The following is a 23,862-nucleotide window of genomic DNA, read 5'->3' as shown; positions in this document are numbered from 1 at the left end:
ACAAATTACCACCTGAAGTAAGATGTCTCGTTTAGAAGCTAAAAAGCCCTCATTCTGTAGAAGTGAACCACTGACAAGCGAACGAGTGAGGGCCACCCTCTCTGTCTTGAAAGGCATCGTCACATCGTGCTATGGGCCGGCAGGCAGGCTGAAGCAGCTGCACAACGGCCTGGGGGGCTCTGTGTGCACAACCTCCCAGTCGGCAGCCCTCCTCGCCAACCTGCCAGTCACCCATCCCATTTTAAAGATACTGACAACTTCTGTGCAGAATCACGTGTCCTGCTTCAGTGACGGCGGCTTATTCACAGCCATTCTTTGCTGCAACTTAGTTGAAAATGTTCAGAGAATAGGTTTGACACCCACCACTGTCATTAAGTTAAATAAGCAGCTTTTGAGCCTCTGCACCAGTTACCTAAAATCCGAGGCCTGTGGTTGTCGAATCCCAGTCAACTTCAGTAGCACTCAGATCCTCCTCTGTTTGGTGCGCAGTATATTAACAAGTAAACCTGCCTGTATGCTCACCACAAAGGAAATCGACCATATCAGTACTTTGATTCTGAGAGCCTTTCTGCTTATAATTCCAGAAAATGCCCAAGACCACATCATTTTAGGAAAGAGTATAATTGTCCCTTTAAAACGTCAAAGAGTTATAGATTCTACTGTGTTACCTGGAATACTTATTGAAATATCAGAAGTTCAATTGATGAAGATATTACCTATCAAAAAATCAGATTCCTTCAAGGTGGCACTCTTTTGTGTGTCTTTATCCGGAGACCTTTCTGATACTGGAGAAGGAAATGTGGTGGTGAGTTACGGAGTTTCTCTTGAAAATGCAGTCCTGGACCAGTTGCTTAACCTAGGAAGGCAGCTAGTTAGTGATCATGTAGATCTCGTCTTGTGCCAAAAAGTTATACACCCATCTTTGAAGCAGTTTTTCAGAACGCATCATGTTATTGCTGTAGACAGAGTTGGAGTGGCTGTGATGGAACCCCTGAGTAAAGTGACAGGTAAAAAGCACTCTCAGCTTTTGCCCCTTATGGTTAATAAATCACACTTCTTTCGAGTGAAGACATTCTTGGTGTGTGTCACTGTTAACATCTTGAACAATCTGAGAAGCCGCCAACCTCACTGTGTGTGTATCATTTCTGGCAGCAAAGGTTGTTTCTGGAAAAGATCCTGCATTGTTCACTTATTAAAAATTGAGTGATGATGACTATTTTCTAGGTATTTTCCAGCCCCAAAATGTACTGCAGAGTCTGTCATAATCTAAAACTATTAACCCCCAAACATTTTACAGATTATTGAGGAATCTAACATTTTCATAATCACATGAAGTCTTTCATACTTTAAACAAAATTCTTCTACTTGAGTTTTACAAAGCTTTTAAGTCACATTGTATTCAGAAGGTAGTTTTGCAACTAGAATATTCACTTTTATCTAATTCCAACAAACAACTGTACTTCTGCCTAAATGGTGGTTCCTAATTAGGGGGTGGTGGTGTGTGTGTGTGTGTGTGTGTGCCCGCAGGCTAGCTTTAAATATCCCAATATCCCAAATATTTCCAGCTAGGCTCCTTGAGAGTTGGGATCATCTTTTAGTTTCAGTGCTTACAACAAGCCTGGTCCACAGTAGGGGTTCTAAAATGTTTGTTGAATTAACAATAATATGTTTATTAACATAGAGAATTATAACAGGCAGGAAATTCACCGTATTTCACAAACTCAGCAAAAAGAAGCAAATAGAAGGTTGGTAGTCACCTGCTAGAGCCAAAGAGAAATGACAGGCTGAAAAGTTCCTGATTTGAATCACTTTTCACTATCTCTTTAACTGCATTGACAACCTATCAGAAAGACAATCATTTCATTTGGATCAATTTCAATTCGTAAGTTATTAGACTTAAAAGTTTAAGTCTAATAAATTTTGTTAAAACTGTTAAAGTTGACTATTTTTAGTCTTATTATAAATCATCGAAAAGGAGAAGGATGAGTGCCAGTACTGAATCCCTAAGATCTCTGGGCTATTGCCCTGCCTCTGTAAGACTGTCAAATGATCGTTAGAGTGGAAATTGTTAAGAAATAACAGAAATCGTTCTTTGGAACTCATTGGTAATATTGTGGGTCAGACCCATATCCTTAAATATGTACTGGCTTTTCATGAGTCAGGTGATTACCAGTTGGGAATATTGAGTATTATAGATTATGTAGTCAGTTTTTAAACTGAAGCATTTTTCCATAGAAACAATATTATAAGTGGGCACTGGGTTTCCACACCAGCCCACAATTGATATTTGTCCCACTTGTAACTAGAACATGGTAGAACATGAACTGACCTATTTTGTTTGAAAATGGATATGAAAAGTTATGTGTTTTCCAAGTATTTGCAGTTGATTCTTTGGAGTGTTACCAAGTGTTATCAAGGAGTGTTATCAAGAGATTGCAGAGCTGCCAGTGGGATTGCGGAGAGTGCAAATGTTTTTTATAGACATGCCCTGCCCTGCTTCCCAAATTATGTATGTAACATTACGCAAAGCCAGGGCTGCAGTCTTGGATCTCGGGAGCAGAAACTTTTTGAGACACAAGGGAAAAGGGGGGGAAAAACTATACCAGGCCGATGGTTCTGGTAAACTAATAACAGGTGAAGTATCTTTGGGACCTAATCCATCTTCTCTGGTGTATCTAGGTTGACATTACCTCTTTTCTCCCCCTTCAAACAAAATTCCTCTTTACTGATGATCTAGGTTAAGTAATGGGGTTATTGTGCCTGGTTGACTGGTGGGTATGAAGCTTGTCATAGCTTACAGAACATTTTTAACATTAGGTTTGATTTATTTGTGAAATAGACATGATTATCCCCATTTTACTCTCCTGTGGGAAAGCCCACCCAGAAGAGTTAAATGACTTGCTCCACATCAGAGGATAATCAGCAGGAAAGGGGATCCTCTCCTTACAAATTCTGTTGGTTCCACCCTTGAAATTATACAAGATGTAGAGTTTTGGGGTTTTTTCCTTAAATTTTATATCCCTCAAGTATTCCTTATTCTTTGAGACTTCAGAAGTAAAGAAGAAAGGCTATTCAAAGAAGTGAAATTGTTCATGATTGTTTTCTAGGTTTTTACAAAATTTTTGAGCTGCAAGTATTTTTAGACATAATTATTTTAATCCCATTAGTTTCAAAGAGGAAACTGGCCCAAGAAGGTACATTGCTAAGAGTTACAGTTTTAATCTTAAGACTTTAGTATTGTTACTCCTTATAGAAGGTTTGTGCCATTTCTTACATAACTACTACATTTAGAGATTTTTAGAAACCTTCAAGTCATCCTAACTTCTCATTTATTCATATTTTTATTAATTTATGTCTTGTAAAATTTTACTATTTTACCTGTACAGGAAGGAGGGCAAATATAATCGAAGAATAACAAAATGAAATAAGAATGTCACATACTTTATTTTGGCATAATTTAGGTAGTTGTTTACATGCAAACAGTTGTTAGGCAAAAAGAAAAAAGAAAAAAATTCCTATATGTTCACTAAATGGAGCCCCCAAAGAATTCAACTACACAGCTATTTGCATAGCTTAATTTGTGTGTTTTAAGGTAAAGATCATAACACCTTTAAAAAATGGCCTGTCTCCTCACTTCATCCTCATTCCAGATTAGTGGGGTTGTTAATTTGGGGTCTCTGATCCCTGCACGGGCTTCCAGGGTTCCTGGACTTCCTGAAAATGTATGCAAAATTGTGTGCGTCTTTTTCTGGAGAGTACAAAATAGCTTCTAACATGTTCAAAGAAGTCTGTAAACCAAAAGAACCTCTGCTTTATTTGCATATGATTTTAATGACAGAATACTACTTATTTCATAGGTTTAAGAAGATGCATCTTATTTCTTTATCCTATATTTCATATCTTAAATGATATGCTTGTGGGACTTTTATATTGGCTAGGAATAAATATTATAATTGTAAATGATTGTATGCTCCATCTTTACTCATACATTTTGTGTTTTCTAAACTTTTTTTAAAAAATAGGAACAAGGCCTATTGGTTCCTTGGACTCAATCTCTCCCAGTAGTTATGGAAGTGTGAAAGATTTGTGCACTGCAAAATTTGGCTTTAAACATTTTTTTCATATTATTCCTAATGAAGCAACTGTCTGCAGCTTGCTTCTCTGCAACAGAAATGACACAGCCTGGGATGAACTGAAGGTAAGTAATAAACTTTGAATTCCACGTCTAAGGGCTGAGGCAGGGATTAAATAATCACTCAGTGCTATAATTTTTTTTCACATCGGTGAGCTATGCTTTTTTTTTCTTCATAACTTCCCTAGGTTGTATAGAAAGCAAAAACAACAAAAATGTGAGAATTAAAATGACAAGTAAGCTGATTGAATTGCCTGTGATACTACAGAAACTTGGCATGTTGCCTCATTATTTCTAGTATTTTACAAGCAATCTGAAAGTCCTTGATGGGGACTTTTCTTAAGAAATTAACTTGAATTGTGTACTTGTTGATGCTAATGTGTATGAATAATTCACTTAGCAATAGATTCCCCAGTTATACCCATCATCCACCTCTTAACAGCAATAACACATGCAGCTTTTATACAATGGAAGCGATGCCCTACGGCATTGGTCACAGACTTGAAGAATGCGTGCTCAAGGATCTATCCTTGGTGAATATTCAAGGTCTGTGTGTTTTTATTACTGCTTGGTTGGATCATTTCCATAGCAACTTGAAATACATTCTGTAGCATTTATACAGCTAAGTTATTTAGACTGAAATATTTTTTTGGTAGAAATATTTGCATACCTTGCTGATCCAGTTATTGTGTTGTGAATCTCAATTTGAAGAGCTAAATGTATATGAAAGAGGATATTAATCCAGACCGTGAAAACAAACATCTGGCTAAAGTATTTTCTTTCATCTCTTTATTATTTCATCTTTATTATTCCAAAATGTATTCATCACATGACAGCCTTAGTGACACCAGTTTTGTTCTTCTGCAATTAAAATCAGGCTCCTTGAGACCACTCTCTAAGTTGCCTTGAAAACGTGGTTATATTTCTTTGTGTTTCTCATGTCAATGTCGGATACTGGTGATTCGTTTCTTTTTTAGCTCACGTGTCAAACAGCACTGCATGCTTTGCAGTTAACAATCAAGGAACCATGTGTTTTATTAGGAGGTGGCTGTACTGAAACTCATTTGGCGGCATATATCAGACACAAGGTAGGTTAGATAGTCCTTAAATTATCTGAATTCTCAGCAACATTCATTTTATGAGATAATAAGCTAAATCATAATACTCTGGAGCCTTCAATGCTTAATTTCTCAGTAGTCTTGAAATCAAATATTGTATTTGAAAACACTTGAGGAAAATAACACTTGCAAATATAAGGTAATATCTTTATCACAGTGATTATTAATCCAGCCTTTTAGCAGGTGATCACATTCTTTGAGTACTGTGTCTACTGCCTGTTGAAATGAGCATTCTGTGAATGGGAGCTGTCATCTTAGAGAGCTCAACTGCTGTGGTACAGTAATAATTGATATTCACGATGAAAGTGTTGAGATTCTATAGAATACTTCAGTACCTTCTGGATCTTCAAGAAAAAACTTGATTTCATTTATTAAAGTGTGCTAATTATTAGACTCTATTATAATTTTTAAATTGGTATTCCTTTATGATATATTGATTCTATTAAATAGAATTGTTTTATTAATCTATGAAACTCCATTTCCTGACAGTAAATTTAGTGCATTGTAGTTCTTATTAATTATTTCATTAACACTGACCTACTCTATTTGAAAATGGATACAAGAATGTATGTGTTTTCCAAGTATTTGCAGTTGGCTGTTTGGTTAGTCAGGAGTGCAGAGCTCCCAGGGATGCCTGGGATTGGGTGTAAACATTTTTCATAGACATGCCTTGCCCTGCTTCCCCAAATAATTTAAAATCTGTTTGAGGATAAAGCCCATTCATGAAAAGTTATTGGAATTTACATTATGAAAAACAAAACCATTGCCAATCTATTGATGCTGAATGGACAATAACATGGTCTGCAAATGGGACTGAGGAAACTAGAATAAGTCTTTTGGAGAAGGAAGGTGTTTTGAGTAGGATTTTAAAGAAACAGTATAGCACTGAAAATGTGGGGAAAGAATATGCCGTAGAGATGATCTCATCTGGTTCCAACCTCCTGGGCAAAAGAAAAAAGTGGTCACTGTTTTTAAGTAGTTAGGATATGGGTTTTTAACTATCATTCAAGTATGAGTTTGCTAATATATTACTTTTTCTATCATGAAATTTCTAGGATAAACTTTTTAGAATGGTGGAAAAGAAGCAGTTCAAAGTTGTATAACCATGTCATTAAAGAGAAGAACAGTTATTTTTTAAACATTAATGTGAAAATGACACATGCTTAAATGGCTTTTGTCTTAATAATAATACATGTATTCGCATTTTAAACAAATCTCAAACATTTGCCAAGCATAAATAAGTACTTCATCTGGGACATTAGTCTTCCGTAGGTTCCTCCCGGATGTACAGAAGCCTGTGATTCACATATTATACCTTGTCCTTCATGTATTAAGGAGGCAGTACTGGGCAGTCCTTCAGAATAAGTTGATGGTGGGGTTTATTCTGAGTCGTTCATTCTGATAACATGACTGGCAGCGAGCATTTTTACTACAGCAACCAGGTTAAGGGATTAGCCTGACCAGCTGGCCCATCCATGCCCTTTAGCCTTGTGCCAAACCCCTTAGTACTGTATGAATAAGGGTTTGATCAAGTATTTTTCAGAAACATTTTTGTCATATTAATTGCTTTCAATGGTTTTGTTACTCTTTAGACACGTAGCGAGCCAGAAGGCATTCTTAGAGATGACGTATGTACCCAGACAGAACTCCAGCTGATCACTGAAGCATTCTGCAGCGCACTCGAATCCCTCGCTGGCTCTTTAGAACACGACGGAGGTGAAGTTCTCACTGACGGGAAGTATGGACACTTTTGGTCAGTTCAGGCTGATTCTCCCTCTGTTGTGAACTGGCCAGATTTGCTTTCAAGATGTGGCTGTGGACTGTACAGCAGCCAGGAAGAACTTAGCTGGTCCTTCTTAAGGAGTGCTCGTCCTCCTTTTGTGCCTCAAACCTGCCTTCCGTGTGAAGCCACGGACTCAGCCGGCAACCTGACGTTGGACTGTTTTACTGCAAAGCTTAGTGGCCTACAGGTGGCTGTGGAGACTGCCAATTTGATTTTGGATCTTGCATATGTCATTGAAGATAAAAACTGATGTAAGGGAATAGCATGTTTGTATTACAAAAAGAAAAACTAGTGACGTGTCAATAAAGAAAAATATTGAGTGTATGTGTTCTCTCTCAAAGACCTGTTCTGCATATTGGGATTGATGATTCATAAATTTATAGATTTACTTATTTAAGGAAAAAATAATTGATTCTTGAATACCACATTATTATACCACAGAATAATAAAAATATGAAGCATTGTTAAAGATATGGTAATCATCTAGCAGTTTCCACAGATACCACTGTACATTGTTCTACATTTCTGTTCTCGTTATTTTGACATCATTCTAAGAGCATAACAGAAAATTTTTTTAAATCCTATGTTCTTGTTCGGATATACTTATTACAGGTATTTTTTAGTTCGTAGTAATTACATATGTTTAAAACTAGATTCCAAAGTATCACAAAGCATCTAGTACCTACTGCTCATTCAAAAGAAGTATTCAAACTACACATTCAGTAAAATTTCTGGGTTCTTTAACTGAGACTATATCATTCACTGGTTGGGTAATTGGTGTAGGAGCTGGTCTACCTGCAATTGCTAGTTTGTATCACAGTTCTTCATTTTTGTTATTTTGATGAAATGTGTAATCAAGGAAAAAAATAGATTTATATAGTAACTAAGCAGCATAGAGAAAAGAAGTGGAAAAACTATTTCTCTAATTTAGTCAAGAGTACCAAAAAGAAACTGGCACAGCTCTCATATTCAAAGTAAAGACATGTCATATCAAGGAATATAATTTGAATTTTATGCAAATGCAAGATGTATTGATAAATTGAAGAAGAAATACAGAATGTAGCTAGGAGAATCAGTATAGAGCTGTAACATGTTATATTAAACTTCAGGAAAACATCTTGAACAGTTTGGGAAAATTAAACAACCTAAGAGTCAATGATCAGATCTATAGCCGTGATAGAGGGAGATAGAATATTTAAGCAATTTCCTCCAGTATTCTTGTAATCTAAAAGAATTTTTATCCTGAGCCAAAGAAAAAATTGCAGTACAAACACAGCAGTGCAATATGTATTGAAAAATCAGCTACACTACAAGCTTCATAAAATATTTCTCTAAAATTTCATGTCTTTTATCATTAGGGTCAGTCAGGCAGAGTGGTAGGCAGCCTCTGAGATGGCCCCCAGTTACCCCTGGCCTCCTAGTTTTCAGGCCCTTGTCTAATCCCCTCCGTTGAGTGTGGGCTGGATGTAGTGACTCCTTTGAGTTTTCCAGTTCTCACTTGATGAACAGGAGTGTCTTAGGCAGTTATCCTGTGCCTGATGTATCACTGTATATTGGGACATAACTTGTCTTCGTGGGTCTACAGGTGGAGAGGAACTGTGCTCCAGGAGCTGCACCTAAAGAATCACACACAGGGAGCCTCACCCACCCTGACCTGACTTCAGTAATGAGATTCTGGACTTTGAGCTGATGTTGTAACGCCATGAGAATTTGGGGGATCTGGGAAGGGTGTGAATGTATCTTGCATGTCTTGGGAAGCCTCCAAGATGGTCCTGCCTCTTGGCGTACACACTTCGGGTGTGGCTGGGACCAAATGACTAGCTCTTAATGAGTAGAATACAGCAGAAGTGATGGGCTGTCACTTCCGATATTGGGTTGTCAAAACACAGGCTTCTCTCCTTATCTGTCACTCGCTCACTGTGATGGAAACAAGCTGCCAGGTTGGGAGCTACCCTCAGGAGAGGCCCACATGGCAAGGGACTGAGGGGGGCTCCAGCCAACAGCCCACAAGGAACTGAATCCTACCAACAACCACAAGAGTGAATTTGGAAGCAGTTCCTCCCTAATGGGCCTCAAGATAAGTTTAGCCTCTATCATTGCAGCCTCATGAGATGCCCTAAAGCAGAGGATCTAGATAAGCCACTCCTAGATTGATTCCTTACCCACAAAATCTGTGAGATGATAAACTTTAAGTCAAGTTTTGGGTGTTACTTGTTATGCAGCAATTAACACCTAATAAAGGCAAGAGTAAAGCTTATTTATAATTGCATACTGAAAATTTGATCACACAAGTGGAAAAAAGCATTCTTGATGCCATGCCTTTGCATTTTCACCATCACTCCAAACCTAAAGGCAGGGTTCATCACACATGTTTACAATGGGGTTTTTATATTCACTTAAGGAAGGGTGTCACATAGAAATATGGGAATTATCCTGGGTCTCCTTGGCCCTCTACTGCATTTCCAAGTTGCTCCAAGAAGGGAGGCTATAGCAAACCTCTCAAACTGACCTTATAAGTTAAGGGTCTCCACTTCTCAGGATAGCCATTTTTAGCTGTCATTTTTAACTTTGCCTTAAAATTCAATTATATTCCTTGGTTAAACATCAGTGCTCTCATTTTGAGTATGTCATAAATTGTTGAAATATTTTTATAAATTCATGTTTCCTGAAGTTGCATACAATCCTTAGTAGAAAACACTGGAAATTAAAAAAACAAAAAACAAAAAACACTGTCAATTGTTCAAGAAAATCATCATTCAAACTCAGATGGTAAAATACGAGATGAAAATTCTTGATGAAAATAATTCCAGAGGAGCTCATTTTGACAGAAATAAACAACAACAACAACAAAATAGCAACTAAGTTAAGCCTTGGACATTGTTTGCTGACAAAATAAGACTGAAGTCTGAATATTGCATTATGTTTCCTCGGGCAACAGAACAGGAAGCCCTGATAGCTACAAAATAAGGAAAAGGAGAATCATGCAGAAAAGAATGAAGTCAGCACTGCTCAATACTTTTACGGGACTCACAGGACACGTCTCATGTTTTATTATTATTATTATTTATTAGTAAAGTTTCTTGAACCATAGGATTAGCATCTTTTTAATCAAAAGAGGTTAGGATTTTGGCAGCATGGAAAAAAAAATTGGAGAACTAACACAAATTAAAAGACATTTTAAGTCAAAATACTCATTTAATCTTATAAATACCCAATTCCTTAATTCTTCCATTTATACTTATATTAGAGAATCTTTATATGTTAGACATTTAAATCAACTGTTAGAGTGGAGTATTTTCCACAGGATATTTAAATTATTAGTAGTAGTTTTTAAAATTATCATAGGTATTCTTGAACTCAGTTTGTCTAATCAAAACTTTTGGGGCATTCACGTGATAGAAGAGGACTTTTAAGTACCCTCATAAGACCCATCATATTCTGTATTCTTACATTGTTGAACAGTTTTTTGGATAAATTTAAAATAAAACAATATTGTTTATAGTCACATAAATTATATAGATTACTATTTAAGAGTATCATGTACAAAAATCACTCTCATAATCAATGCAGGGCCTGTCAAAACATCCAATTACGTTATTCATTTCTGATGATCTTTGGGGAATAGTCAAGGAGACTAAACATGTCTTATAGGTCCCTGTTTCAGCTGTATAAATAAATCTATCTCTTAATCTGAAGGAAAAGGCAAGTTTGAACATCTGATATCTTTATAATTTTTTTACATTAGTTAAGTGTTTCCACTTAGTAACTATAGTATCCCATAATCCTTGGAAATATTTGCCATTCACCTACAAAACTTGAGTTTAGATGCATCTAAACCCAATGTTAACCTGTATTTTTGGATTACAAGTAGATTTATATGTTTCTTTATTAAGAATATAGTAATACTCATATAAAAGAGAATGCAATCTCTGAAAACTATTTGTATATGTAGATCAACCCGTTTGTTGGAGAGAGAATTAGTAGACTAGATGTATTAAAAGCAGTGGAATACCATTATCTGTAATAAATTGTGACTTAAAAGGAAAATGAAGCAACTTGACCATGTCCTATTAAGAATTCACATTGGGGAAACCTTTATAATAAACATTCTATTTTATTTAGCCCTGTAGCTTTTGTTTGAAGCATTGTGACTTCATTTGGAGAAATGTCAATTGATTTCTTTCTGTTTGCCAGACACAAAAGTCAATGGTGTTGAAGATTTAAAAAAAACGATTTGTTCACAATCCCTGACTTCAAGGAGTTGATCATCTGGCCAGCAAGACATATTTTTTAAGTATTATTTTCCTTTCTTCTTTCATAAAATTTTGTAACAGTAGAAAATTTGGAAAATATGAATCTGACATACACACACAAAACAAAAACAAAGTCAAGCGTAGTCCTACTACCCAGAGATGACCACTGTTTACATTTTATGTGCATCTTTTTGGTTTGTTCTCTGTGTACAGTTTTCCAAAAATGTGATAATAGAGGATGTTGTTTTATAATGTGTTCTTTTTACTTAATATGTCATGAACATCATAATCATGTATAATAATTACACATTCTTCTACTACATCAGTTTTAATACCTGAAGAAATTTCAGTAGTAGAGATTACAGGCATACCTTGTTTGATTGTCCTTCACTTTAGTGCACTTCACAGATATTATGTTTTTTTATAAATTGAAAGTTTGTGGCAACTCTGCATCGAGCAATTCTATTGGCCCCGCTTTTCCAACCACATCTGCTCACTTTGTATGTGTCACATTTTGGTAATTCTCGCAGTATTTCTAGCTTTTTCATTATTATTATATTTGCTGTGGTGATCTGTGATCAGTGATCTTTGATGTCACTATTGCAAAAAGATTACAACTCACTGAAGGCTCAGATAATGGCTGGCATTTTGTAGCAATAAAGTATTTTTAAATTAAGGTATATGCAATGTTTCTTTAGACATAATGCTATTGCACCCTTAATAGACTACAGTGTACTGTAAACATAATTTTCATACACACTGGGAAACCAAAAAAAACTGTGTAATTTACTTTATTGCAGTTCTTGTTTTATTGTGGTGGTCTGGAATCAAACCCTCAATATCTTTGAGGTATACCATACCTGTGTATCATAATTTAGTCAATGAGCTTTTATTAATATACCTTTAGACTGTTTTCAATTTTTGTGTTAATATAAGCGACAACGCAGCAAACATCTTGCATATATCCTTTTCCCAAATCCCTGATTATTTTCTCAGAGTGAATAAATAGAATTAAGATTCCTGGGTCCAGCTGTATTTGAAATGGAAAGGCTATTAATACATATTGTCTAATTGTCTTCTAGAAACGTGGCATCAATAAACTTCAACTATACTGTGTGAAAGCTCTCATTTTTTCTGAACTTTGGTCAACACTAGTTATTATCTTTGCCAATTTAATAGCTGAAAATAAAATCCTTTTTATAATCTGCATTTTCAAAATTATTAATAAGGAAGATACTGTTTCATACATCATTGGCCATGTCTTCCTTTTTTTAGTCAAATGTTAAAACAGGCCTTCCAAGCCTTACTTTCTATCAGTAAGTTTATCTTTCTCTTACACATTTTTATTTTTTTATTTGTTTTCTCATATGGATTATTAAAGCTATCTATGTAGTAGAGAGAGAAAATTTTAAGGCAAATGCATAGCCTCTCTTAGGGTCTCAATTTTCTAAACAGTTTCACTTGCCCAAGCTAAACATGGTGATTTCTTAATGGCCCAGCTTTGTACATTTCTATTGATTTGTCACTTACAAGCAGCCACTAAACACCTATGTAGTATGGTGAATTTTAAATAGTAGCCTCTGACTTTTTACTATCATCTAACTCTTTGAGCATCTATGAAATGGGATGGTGTAGTAGTTTCCTAGGGCTGCCATAACAAATACCGCAAACTTGTTGGCTTCACAGAAATTTATTTTCTCACAGTTTTGGAAGCTAGAAGTCTGAAATCAAGGTGCTGGCAGGGCTATACTGCCTACAGAGGCTCTAGGGAACAGTCATTCCTTGTCTCTCCCAGTTTCCGGTGGCTGTCAGCAATCCTTGGCATTCCTTGTCTTGTAGACACATCATTCCCATCTCTGCCTCTATCTTCACAGGGCCTTCCCACCTCTGTCTCTCAAATCTCCCTCTCCTTTCTCTCATAAGGACACCAGTCTTTGGATTCAGGGCCCACCCTAAATTCAGGATGATCTCATCTCAACATCCTTAATTACATCTGCCTAGACCCTATTTCCAAATAAGATCATATTCACAGGATGGGGCATAGGACTTAGACATATGCTTTGGGGGGCACACTATTCAACTCACTACAGACAGTAAAAAGCTGCCAGGATGTAAATCCTTCTTCCCCAGGGCTACAGCTGCACAGAGAGTAAAGTTTGTCCCCCTTGGACAGAAAGCACCAATGCTAGGTTTTACCACCAAACATTTCAAATCGTTTCTCCATTTATTGTTGTCCTTTAATTAACAATCATCTTTTTTGTAGGGTACTATCTCCTTGTCCCCCTTTGTCCCCTTAAATCACCCTACACCTGACATTCTCTGTTACTCCCCTTCTCTATCTGCACCATCATCATGTTTCCTCTCCTGCCCCAGGTGTCACAGATAAACTACCCATCAGGTGTTGAAATGTAGACATGATGTACTGTGTAAAAGGGACCGTGATAAATAGGTCTTTAGTGATGCAGTGGTAAGTTCTGGGGAGAAAGGTGGCATTCTATAGTCCTATGATTAGGTCTTGGTCTTTTGGTGAGCCTCTGCTCCTGGACTGTGAACTTCACCAGTGCTTCTCAGGGTTTTCTCCCCTTAGGCAAAACGATGGCTAGAACAAGAAGCAACCTTGTAGGATTAAGCCTTGAACCTGTGGAATCTGACGCTGTCTCTCCAGGTAGAAAGTGTAAGAATTGAGTTGAATTGTAGGACCCTGCTGATATCTGGAGAACTGCTTGGTGTGGGGAAAGCTACTTCTCCCACCCCCAACACACACACACACACACACGCTCACGCTCACACAAATTTGGTGATCAGAGTGACCTATCACAGATCTAAGAGGAGTTTGTTCAGCTTTTTACTTGTTTGGATGTAGTGGTGACTCCTAAGTTCCTTACATACTGGATGAGAAACTAGAAGTCACAATATATATTTTAAATGCTCAAATTCACTAGTAATCAAACTTTAAAATAAAATAACTTCAGACGCCTATCACAAGCCCAGGATATCACCTGTACTTTTGACCAACTGGCTATAGATCCTATAGATTGGAGGTCCCAACGACCCCATCCCTGGGTTTGATTAATTTGCTAGTGTGACTCACAGAACTCAGTGAAACATGTTGCTTACTAGATCACCAGTTTATTACAAAAGCATATAACTCAGCAACAGCCAGATGGAAGAGATACATATGACAAGTCATGGGGTCAGGACACAGGGGTTTCATGCTCTCTCAGAGAGGGCTATTCTCCCCAGATGCCACATGTTCACCAACCAGGAAGCTCTTAGAATCCTGGCCATTTGGGTTTTTATGGAGGCTTTGCTACATAGGCATGATTGATTAAATCATTGGCCATTGGCAACTAATTGGACCTCCAGCTCTTTTGCTCTCCTTGGAGGTCAGGGGATGGGATTTATATGGATTTTTAAGTATTTCACTGTTCTGTTGCTAGTTTGAATAGAATGATTTTCCATTACTAAATGCCCAATATTTTATTCCTATATTTTTGGAATACCATGAATACTGTTCACTGCTAATAAATCATAGATACTTTTTTGATCTATGGGTTTTTCTTTTTCACATATAACTTTTCTAAAATTGGAATGTGTCTTAAAATCAAAGTATACTTTATTTGGGTGTCTTTCCCCCCCACACACAAAATAGTTACTATTAAGTTGATGATGTGCTTTATAGACTTTCATGGATTTGAGGAAATAAATATATCTATGCAATCTATATAGATGGAAGGAGGCATGGCATAGGCTTTTGAGAATTCTGGTGTTTTGAAGGAGAGACCTTTGTTTAAATACTTGAGTAAACTCTTACTTTTTGTGAGCTTTTTAACCTCATGTGGTTGTTGTGAAGAGTAAATTAAATAATTAATTAAAAGCACAGAACCTGGCATATAAGCAGCACTCAATAAACAGGAGCTAGGAAAAATCTTACAAGAGATTTCAATAGGCTGATAATTCCACATTATTTTAGAAGCTCGAAAAAAAATTTTTTTTTAATTTAATTGTGATAAAGCAAAACTACAAATTTATAAAGTTTGGTGGAGTGGTCACAAGGATATTCAATCATCTGCTTAATTTTCATGTACTACTGTAGACTTAGTAACTTTGTATAATTTTTAATTCTCTTAGGTTATGTCAGGGACTACACACAATGGGCATATTTATTAAATCTCTCTGACAGTCTTGGTTCACTAAAAACATAGATAAATGTGCTACATATTATTTTTATCAGTACCTCAGACACATCTATGAATATTGACTAGGTGGTTTTATTGCAAAAGAATTTAATATTCCCTGAGTTTAAGAAAAATGGATTGAATTTTTGTCAACAAATTACTAACATTTGTTATCAATGGTGCTTAAGATATTTTCAAAACTACTATTCTGCATCTCTTTACTTTTATTTATATATGTTTTGACTGTAAGAAATGAATAAATATATGTGAAGTATGTTTGAATCTATTTTACAATTATATAAGCAACTTGAAAATTCTTAGATTACTCATGAAAATTAAAGGAACTATTAAAACTAAAACAGAAATCTCTATCAACTTCTCAAGGGAAAGTATCAGCCATTCTTATTTATTTCACTTATGAATTTCCTATACATGAATATTTTATCATATTAGGTTACACTTGATGATGAAGTATAGCAGAAATTTTTATCTTTATGGCACATGAAACCAAGGTCTTTAAAACACAGATGATTTCTAGTTCTTGTTTAAATACAATTTTTCCTTTTTTTATTGAGCATTACAAGAAATATCGTCATAATTTTCTATTATAAATTAAATACTGATTATCTGCATGGATGAATCTCTCTTCTCATATTTGAATCCTTTCTGGTTTTATTTTAATCTTAATGAATGAATTGATGTAAATATTGGGACTCTGCTGTGGGAACAACTTCAGAATATGAAATTAAATATAGAGCATTTGCAGTTTGTTTTTTGACCCAAGATTCTTACTTACTTAAAACCAAATTAATTTTCTCCTCATTCATTCAATGAAGACCCACTGATTGTCTGACCATATCAAGTCATTGTGCACACACATGTTTTTCCTATCTAGCTTCATTTTTCCACCCATTTATTCATTACCTAGCACCATAGCTAGGGATACCATAATAAATATGAAAAGACATTGTCTCTGTTCTGATTAAGCCTAAAGCCTGAAAATCATTCACATAAGAGTAAACTTAATCTGATCTATGAAGGAGGGAGATATAAGAGAGTATAGTGGGAATTAGGAGGTTCTTACATAAAGACAAGATGATTGAAATGAGATTTTAAGGAAGATTAAAGTTAATTTGGATAAGGAAGAATGAGATGATTCCAGGCGGAAAGAATAACATATACAAAGGCCCTGTGGCAGGAGGGAACAAAACATATTTGAAGAATTGAAAGGTCATCGTGACCAAAGCTTATAGAGTGAGGACAAATGTCATGGAAGATGACTCAGAAGACATAGGTGGAGGCCAGACCAGGCCAAACTTTGTAAGTCATTACAAAGAGTTTGGAATTAATCCTAAAAGCAATGCAAATTCTGACACTGCTTTAAGTTGAGGTGGGAGGGAGAAGTAGTGGGTTCAAGGAGGGGAAATTAGTTAGGAAGTCATTCACTAGAATAGGGAAGAAATTATGGCAGGTGATGGTGGCAGTATAGGTGAGAGACACAGAAGGATTCAAGAAATATTCAGCAGATAAACTCAACAGAATTGTGATGATTTGGATAATCACAAACGGAAACTTGGATGGTTAAATATAACTCCCTGCTTTTAGTTTACTCATCTTGATGACTGGTATAAGATAGGATTTGCAAGAGACAGTACTTTTGTTTTGAACATAATGAGGCTAAATTGCTTTCTTGCTAATCAAGTGAAGAGATTAAAAAGGCAGATGTACAAGTCTGAAGCTCAGAGGATGAATCTAGGCTAGAAATCTAAATATGTGAGTAATTTGCATATAGGTAGTTATAAAAGCTGTTCATTCACTGATTATTCAATCACCACACATTTGTCACACTACCACTATATGCCAGGTACTGTTCTAGATTCTGGGGATTCAGATAAATTTTAGAATCAGCTTGACAAGGCCCATGACAATTCTTTGGGATTTTAATTGCGATTTCATTATTTGCATGTAATTGATGCCTGTGTAATACTTAGGTTGGTTATCCTGAAAAATGGTATATCTCCCAGCTTAACTTTGATTTAGTTCTTTCATACTTTTATAGTTTTTTGTTTCATTATGTGTCTTTCATTTTTCTACAGTTGAGTTTATTCCTAGATATTTTATAAATTTTTTATTACAGGGAATGAAATCTGTACATCACATTTCTCAACTGGTTAAAACAAACCTGCAGGAAGGGCATTGGTTTTTGTATGTTACACTTTAATTCAATTTCCTTACTGAACTCCCTTACTAGTTCTAAAAAGTTAGTTGACCCTCTTGGTCTTTGGAGATAAACAGTTATATTATCAGCAAACAATAACAGTTTTATCCCTTTTTTTTTCCTTTTTCCGGTCTCATTGCATTGGCTTGGACTGTCATTACTATTTGAATAGTAAGAGGGATAGTTAGAACTTTTTAAAGTTAAAGAACTTTTCTTTTGTGATGTTCCAAGTTTTACAAGTTTATACCCTTCCCTAGTCAATGAGAAACATATCTTTTGGGATATTGAAACAGGGAAGGTTATATCATTCAACAGTGTCCCCAAATGCTTGAATTAACATTGAAAATGAGTAATATATAAAATAATTTAATTTATAGGCTTTATCATCATTATTATTCTATCTCAAAAGATTAAGTTTTACTGTTTAAATTGATTTTCAAAAAAACTATTGAAATAACATGGACCTGGCAATTCCAAACAAGATCTTTTTTGGTTTTCCTGTTGGAGATCTACATCCTAAAATATATCAAGCAAACATAGAAAACAATAGGGACAGCCAAGCCAAACTAAAGTGTATGTATGTCTAAAAGGCTACAAAAATGATAGCCTTGCACAGTTAATGATGACCCTGTAGCATGTGTTGCAAATAGCATTTTGCTTCCTGTTTACAACAGCTTGCCATCTAAATAGAATAATGTAAAGTTTAATGAGCACTATTCTTAAAATAAATATTGCTTTTATTTACAGTGAAGTGGAAAGCACTGCCTTTGTCTTTCTTTTGTATTTCCAGTTGCTACAAAAATAAATCTACCTAAGGTACATTAAACAGCCATTGTGCAGCTGTGAATTCAGGATATAGTCGACCAGGCTAATCAATGAAGAGGATATATATCATTATTAATCTGCAAAACAGTTGATTGACCTAGGATTGTCAGACATGTCTGCAAAACTGCGTAATATTTATAGACGTTTAATATCAAAATGAATAAAACTATGATGATTTTCACATGCCCACTCTATAGATAATGACAAATTATTAGGGGGAGTGGTCAAGATGGCAGAGTAGAAAGACCCCGAGCTCACCTCCTCCCATGGACACACCAAAATTACAACTATTTACAGAGCAACTACTAATAAGAATGACCTGAAAACCAGCAGAAAAGGTCTTCTACAGCCAAAGATATAAAGAAGAAGCCACAACAAGACAGGTAGGAGGGGTGGAAACATCTTATAGTCAAGACCCATACCTCTCGGTGGGTGACCCACAAACAGGAGAATAATTACAGTCACAGAAGTTCTCTCCAAGGAGCAAGGGGTCTGAACCCCCCATCAGGCTCCCCAGCCTAGGGATCCTTTGCCAGGAAGACAAGGCCCCAGAACATTTGGCTTTGAAGGCCAGCAGGCCATACTTTTGGGAACACCAGAGGGCTGTAGGAAATAGAGACTCCACTATTAAAGGGCACACACAAAATCCCACATACTCCAAGACCCATGGCAGAAGCAGTAATCTGAAAGGAGTCTGGGTCAGACCCACCTACTGATCTTGAAGAGACAGGAGGCAACTGGAACTCACCCTGGAGACACAGACACTGGTGGAAGCCATTTTGGGGAGCTCATTCTACCACAAAGACATTGGTGCTGGCAAGTGCTATTTCTATCTTATTAACCCTGGGACTTGGACCCTCTCACCAGCCTGTGAGCATTAGTACTAGGAACTCCTCAGGCCAAGCAGCTAGCTGGGTGGGGACACAGTCCCACCCACCAGCAGGATAGCTGCCGTAGGGCTCCCTGAGCCACCAGCCACCCCGGGACCAGCTCCCATCCACCAGAGGGCCCAGAATCCAGACCCACCCATTAGAGGGCTGACAATAGCTCTGGGACCCCTTGGTCCCACAGCCAGAGATTTTAGCACTCAGTTCTTACTATCTGTGGGCTGGCACCAGCCTCAAGACAAGCTTCACCCACCAGTGGGAGAGCACCAGCCCTAGGACCACCTGGGTTCCAGCACTGCCCACCAGCAGGCCAACAGCAACGGCAGGACCTCCAGGGCCCTGCAGCCAGAGACCCCAGGGCACAACTCTGACCACCAGTGGGCTGGTAATAGCTGCAGCACCTGGCCTCACTCACCACTGGGCACCTAAGTGCCCATGAATAGATGAATGGATAAGTAAGATATGGTGTGTGTATATACCATACATATATATATATATATATATATATATATGTATGGTATATACATAATATATATATTTATACCATAAATATATACCATATATATATATATACTTTTTGCTATCACAAGAAGAGCAGTAACAGTTTATATAAGTCCTAACAATTTCAAACCTTTTTTCTTTTAAATTACTGAATGCCATGTTAATTCTCCCACATTTATGATAATATATTTGACGTGAAAATACTTACAGAGCATACATTTAAACTTCTGCCTCTAAGTGCTTTTATAATTTATGAAGTTTAAAAGAATATTTCTGGCCATACTGGCCCAATGCAGGTGGAAATAAACATTAAAAAGTGGAGTCATGATTGAGAAATCTTCAAAAGGTCTTAATATGATTAGGTTCCCAAGTGAACAAAATTTAATTTTATTTTTTCACCTATTGATTGGAGAATTAAATATGAAAAGGGATTTTAGAAAAGTCTCACTCAGAGAACATCTGAACTCTGAAATGCCACCAACCATAATTATTCATGTTACCAAAGGATTCACCTCAGCCTTCTTTAGGAGAGCTGCTTCCACTTGAGCACTTAAAATAAATAATCCAATTAACTCTATTATTTTTAAGAACACAACCATCAGATAGAATAACTATAATTACATTCTGAGGTGCAATTTTCTAAAAGATTGGAGAGTGTTTTTGTTGTTTTGTTTTATTCTTTATTGAACTGCAACATACATAGAGAAACATGCACATAAATATACAACTGATGAACATTCATAAGCTGAACATCCATATGTCACCAGCACCCAGATCAAGAAACAGGACACTTCTCCTTTATGTCCCTTTCAGTCACTACCTCCTCCCAAGAGAAACCACTATCCTGACTTCTAACACATAAATTAGTTTCATCTGTTTTTTGTACTTTACATAAACGGGATCATACTTTTTTAAAAAATAAATTTATTTATTTTATTATTTATTTATTTTTGGCTGTGTTGGGTCTTTGTTGCTGTGTGCCGGCTTTCTCTAGTTGCAGTGAGCAGGGACTACTCTTCATAGCGGTGCGCGGGCTTCTCATTGTTGTGGCTTCTCTTGTTGCGGAGCACAGGCTCTAGGCACGCAGGCTTCAGTAGTTGTGGCACGTGGGCTCAGTAGTTGTGCTTGAGGGCTCTAGAGCTCAGGCTCAGTAGTTGTGGTGCAGGGGCTTTGTTGCTCCGCGGCATGTGGGACCTTCCCAGGCCAGGGCACGAACCCGTGTCCCTTGCATTGGCAGGCGGATTCTTAACCACTGTGCCACCAGGGAAGCCCCCGGGATCATACTTATTTAATAGGAGAAAAGCATACAAATTTTATTTAATAATTTTATGTGCACACAGGAATCTTCAGAAGAAAAATAAAGACACAAAGAAGCAGTTAGGACCAAGAGCTTAAACACTTTTTTAAAACAAAGAAATGATAAATTTTTGGAGAAGTAACAAGACAAAGGGGGTTGGGCTGGGGCAGTAAATTATGGGAAAGGGACTAGGAAATATATGGGGGGGAGTTCCCTGGTGGCCTAATGGTTAGAATTCCGGGCTTTCACTGCCGTGGCCCAGGGTTCAATCACCAGTAAGGGAACTGAGATCCCACAGGCCGCGTTCCACACCCCCACCCCCCCCAAATAATAATATGGATAAGGAAACTGAAGCACAGAGGATAAGTGATTTGCCTGAGTATCCCAGGATGGAGAGCAAGGAAATATATGGGGGAAACTAATGGGAGATAAGGGTTATTTTAGTAGGGTTGTCTTATACAGATCCATTTTGGCATCAAATCTGTCTCCAGGGCTTCCCTGGTGGTGCAGTGGTTGAGGGTCTGCCTGCTGGTGCGGGGGACACGGGTTCGTGCCCTGGTCTGGGAGGATCCCGCATGCCGCGGAGCAGCTGGGCCCGTGAGCCACAACTGCTGAGCCTGTGCGTCTGGAGCCTGTGCTCCGCAACGGGAGAGGCCACGATGGTGGGAGGCCTGCGCACCGCGATGAACAGTGGCCCCCGCTTGCCGCAACTAGAAGAAGCCCTCGCACAGAAACGAAGACCCAACACAGCCATAAATAAATAAAATAAATTAAAAAAAAAAAAAAATCTGTCTCCGGTGATAAGAAAGTTCACTTTCTTAGAAAGTGAAGGAAAGGGAGGAAACCTTAGAAAGTGAAGGAAAATGAAGGAAGGAAAGTGAAGAAAGGGAGGGAACCTTTCTCGTGGGAAATGTTATGAAGTGTGTTTAAGTAGAAAGGGAATTCAGAGAGCCCTTCCTGCACCTGTTTCTCAAATGCCTTTAGCTCAAAATAATCAATATGCCATAGCGGCATATTTTGGGTTGGCATGTTCTGATTCCCTTCATGGGTAATAGGTAAATACCTTAGTGGTTATCTCTAAATTTGCTTCAATGGACAGCATACTGTCAATAAGCAGTATTCATGCCTATCCTCTTTCACCCACCATTGTGTTTGTGGGATTCATCCATGTTGTTTTGTGAATTTATAGATATTTCATTTTTGTTGCTATTTTTGTATTGTGTTGTCTAAATAGATCACAATTTATTTATTATCCATTCTTCTGTTGATGGACATTTGAGTTGTTTCCAGGTTTGGGCTATTATGAATAGTGCTGCTAAGAACATCCTTGTACATGTCATTTGGTGAACATATGTATGAATTTCTTTGGGGTGTATAACTAGGAGTGGAACTGCTGAAACACGTATGCTCATAGTCAGCATTAGCAGATAAAGCCAGGGCGACTCACAACTAACCATGTGAAAGTTCCAGTTATTCCACATCCTACCCAACATTTGATATTTTCTGCCTTTTAATTAGCTATTCTGGTGGATTTTAATTTGTGTGTGGTTTTAATTTGCATTTCACTAATGAATAATAAAGTTGAGCACCTTTTCAAATGTGTATTGGCCCTTTAGATATTCTCTTTTGTAAGATATCCGTTCAAGTCTTTTGCCTATTTCTATCACATTGCTGGTTTTTGTCTTGTTGATTTGTAGGAGTTCTTTACATATTCTGGATAAAAGTCTTTTGTTGGATATATGTATTGCAAATGTTCTTTCTGTGGGTTGTGTTTTAATTCCCTTTTTGGTGGCTTTTGATGAACAGAAGCTTGTGATTTTAATATAGTCCAATTTAATCACTCCTTTCCATTATGGTATTTTGTATTCTGTTGTCTTTTTTTTTTTTTTTTTAATTTGCCTACCCAAAGTCATGAAGATGTTCTATGGTTTTTTTAAAGCTTTATTAATTTACTCTTCATACTTAGATCTACAATCCATTTGGAACTGATTTTTGTGTAAGGTGTGTAGGGGTCAAATTACATGTAGAGGAGCATAAAAAGCCAAAAGTACAGAAATTTATTTAGCTTCGTAACTTTGAAAGCTTAGGCTTAGAAACTACAGAGCTTGATTTAAATCATCCTCAGCCTCAGAAAGGTAGAGGGGAAATCATTAGTGACAGGTAATTGTCCAAAGCACAACATTTAAAAAAGAATTGACAACACGCTTTCTGAGTGAAACTTGGCTGGACAGTACCCTCTAGTTGTCCACATCAGCCCCATGCTTTAACAGATGAAAAACCAGAAGCCAAAGACATGTCAGGGCTTGTCCAAGGTCCTGCAGGGAGCTAATGAGAGAGCTCCATTAGGAATGGAGTCCAGGCCTGCAATTCTCCTTTGACATGTTCATTTTGTTGCTTACATTTATCTAGGTTTTATTCCCAAGATAAAAAAAATAGCGAATTGCTGATATCACGCAGCAAAATTTCATTCATGGGAAATCTCTGTGTATCAATTACCTATTACTGCAAAACCAGCCACCACATACTTGTGGTGTAAAACAGCAACAGTCATTTGTTATTGTTATTATTATCTCTTGTGGTTTGGGGGTTCACTGGGCTCAGATACATAGTTCTCAGTTAGGAGTCTCTCGTGCAGTTGCAGGCAGATGGCAGCTAGGGGCAGAGTCCTCT

The 23,862-nt window shown here is 37.1% G+C and overlaps 1 protein-coding gene across 1 annotated transcript; it reads left to right on the top strand.

Annotated features, from left to right (window-relative positions):
- Positions 1-14: 14 nt before the first annotated feature.
- MKKS (MKKS centrosomal shuttling protein) lies at positions 15-7,357 on the top strand. The gene is made up of 4 exons (XM_059896099.1): positions 15-1,007; positions 4,023-4,198; positions 5,110-5,220; positions 6,843-7,357. The coding sequence occupies exons 1-4, from the start codon at positions 23-25 to the stop codon at positions 7,281-7,283; spliced, it is 1,713 nt and encodes a 570-aa protein (XP_059752082.1). The 5' UTR covers positions 15-22; the 3' UTR covers positions 7,284-7,357.
- Positions 7,358-23,862: the final 16,505 nt, after the last annotated feature.

Source organism: Balaenoptera ricei, chromosome 15, assembly GCF_028023285.1.
Source record: "Balaenoptera ricei isolate mBalRic1 chromosome 15, mBalRic1.hap2, whole genome shotgun sequence".
NCBI classification, from domain to species: domain Eukaryota; kingdom Metazoa; phylum Chordata; class Mammalia; order Artiodactyla; family Balaenopteridae; genus Balaenoptera; species Balaenoptera ricei.
This window is presented reverse-complemented; position numbering and strand designations above follow the sequence as displayed.

Bases quoted from the DNA above. Each gene is read 5' to 3' on its own strand.
- MKKS (XM_059896099.1), top strand. From the start codon at position 23: ATGTCTCGTTTAGAAGCTAAAAAGCCCTCATTCTGTAGAAGTGAACCA. The intron at 4,199-5,109 runs GTAAGTAATAAA...TTTCTTTTTTAG, and splicing joins CAGCCTGGGATGAACTGAAG to CTCACGTGTCAAACAGCACT. The intron at 5,221-6,842 runs GTAGGTTAGATA...GTTACTCTTTAG, and splicing joins CGGCATATATCAGACACAAG to ACACGTAGCGAGCCAGAAGG.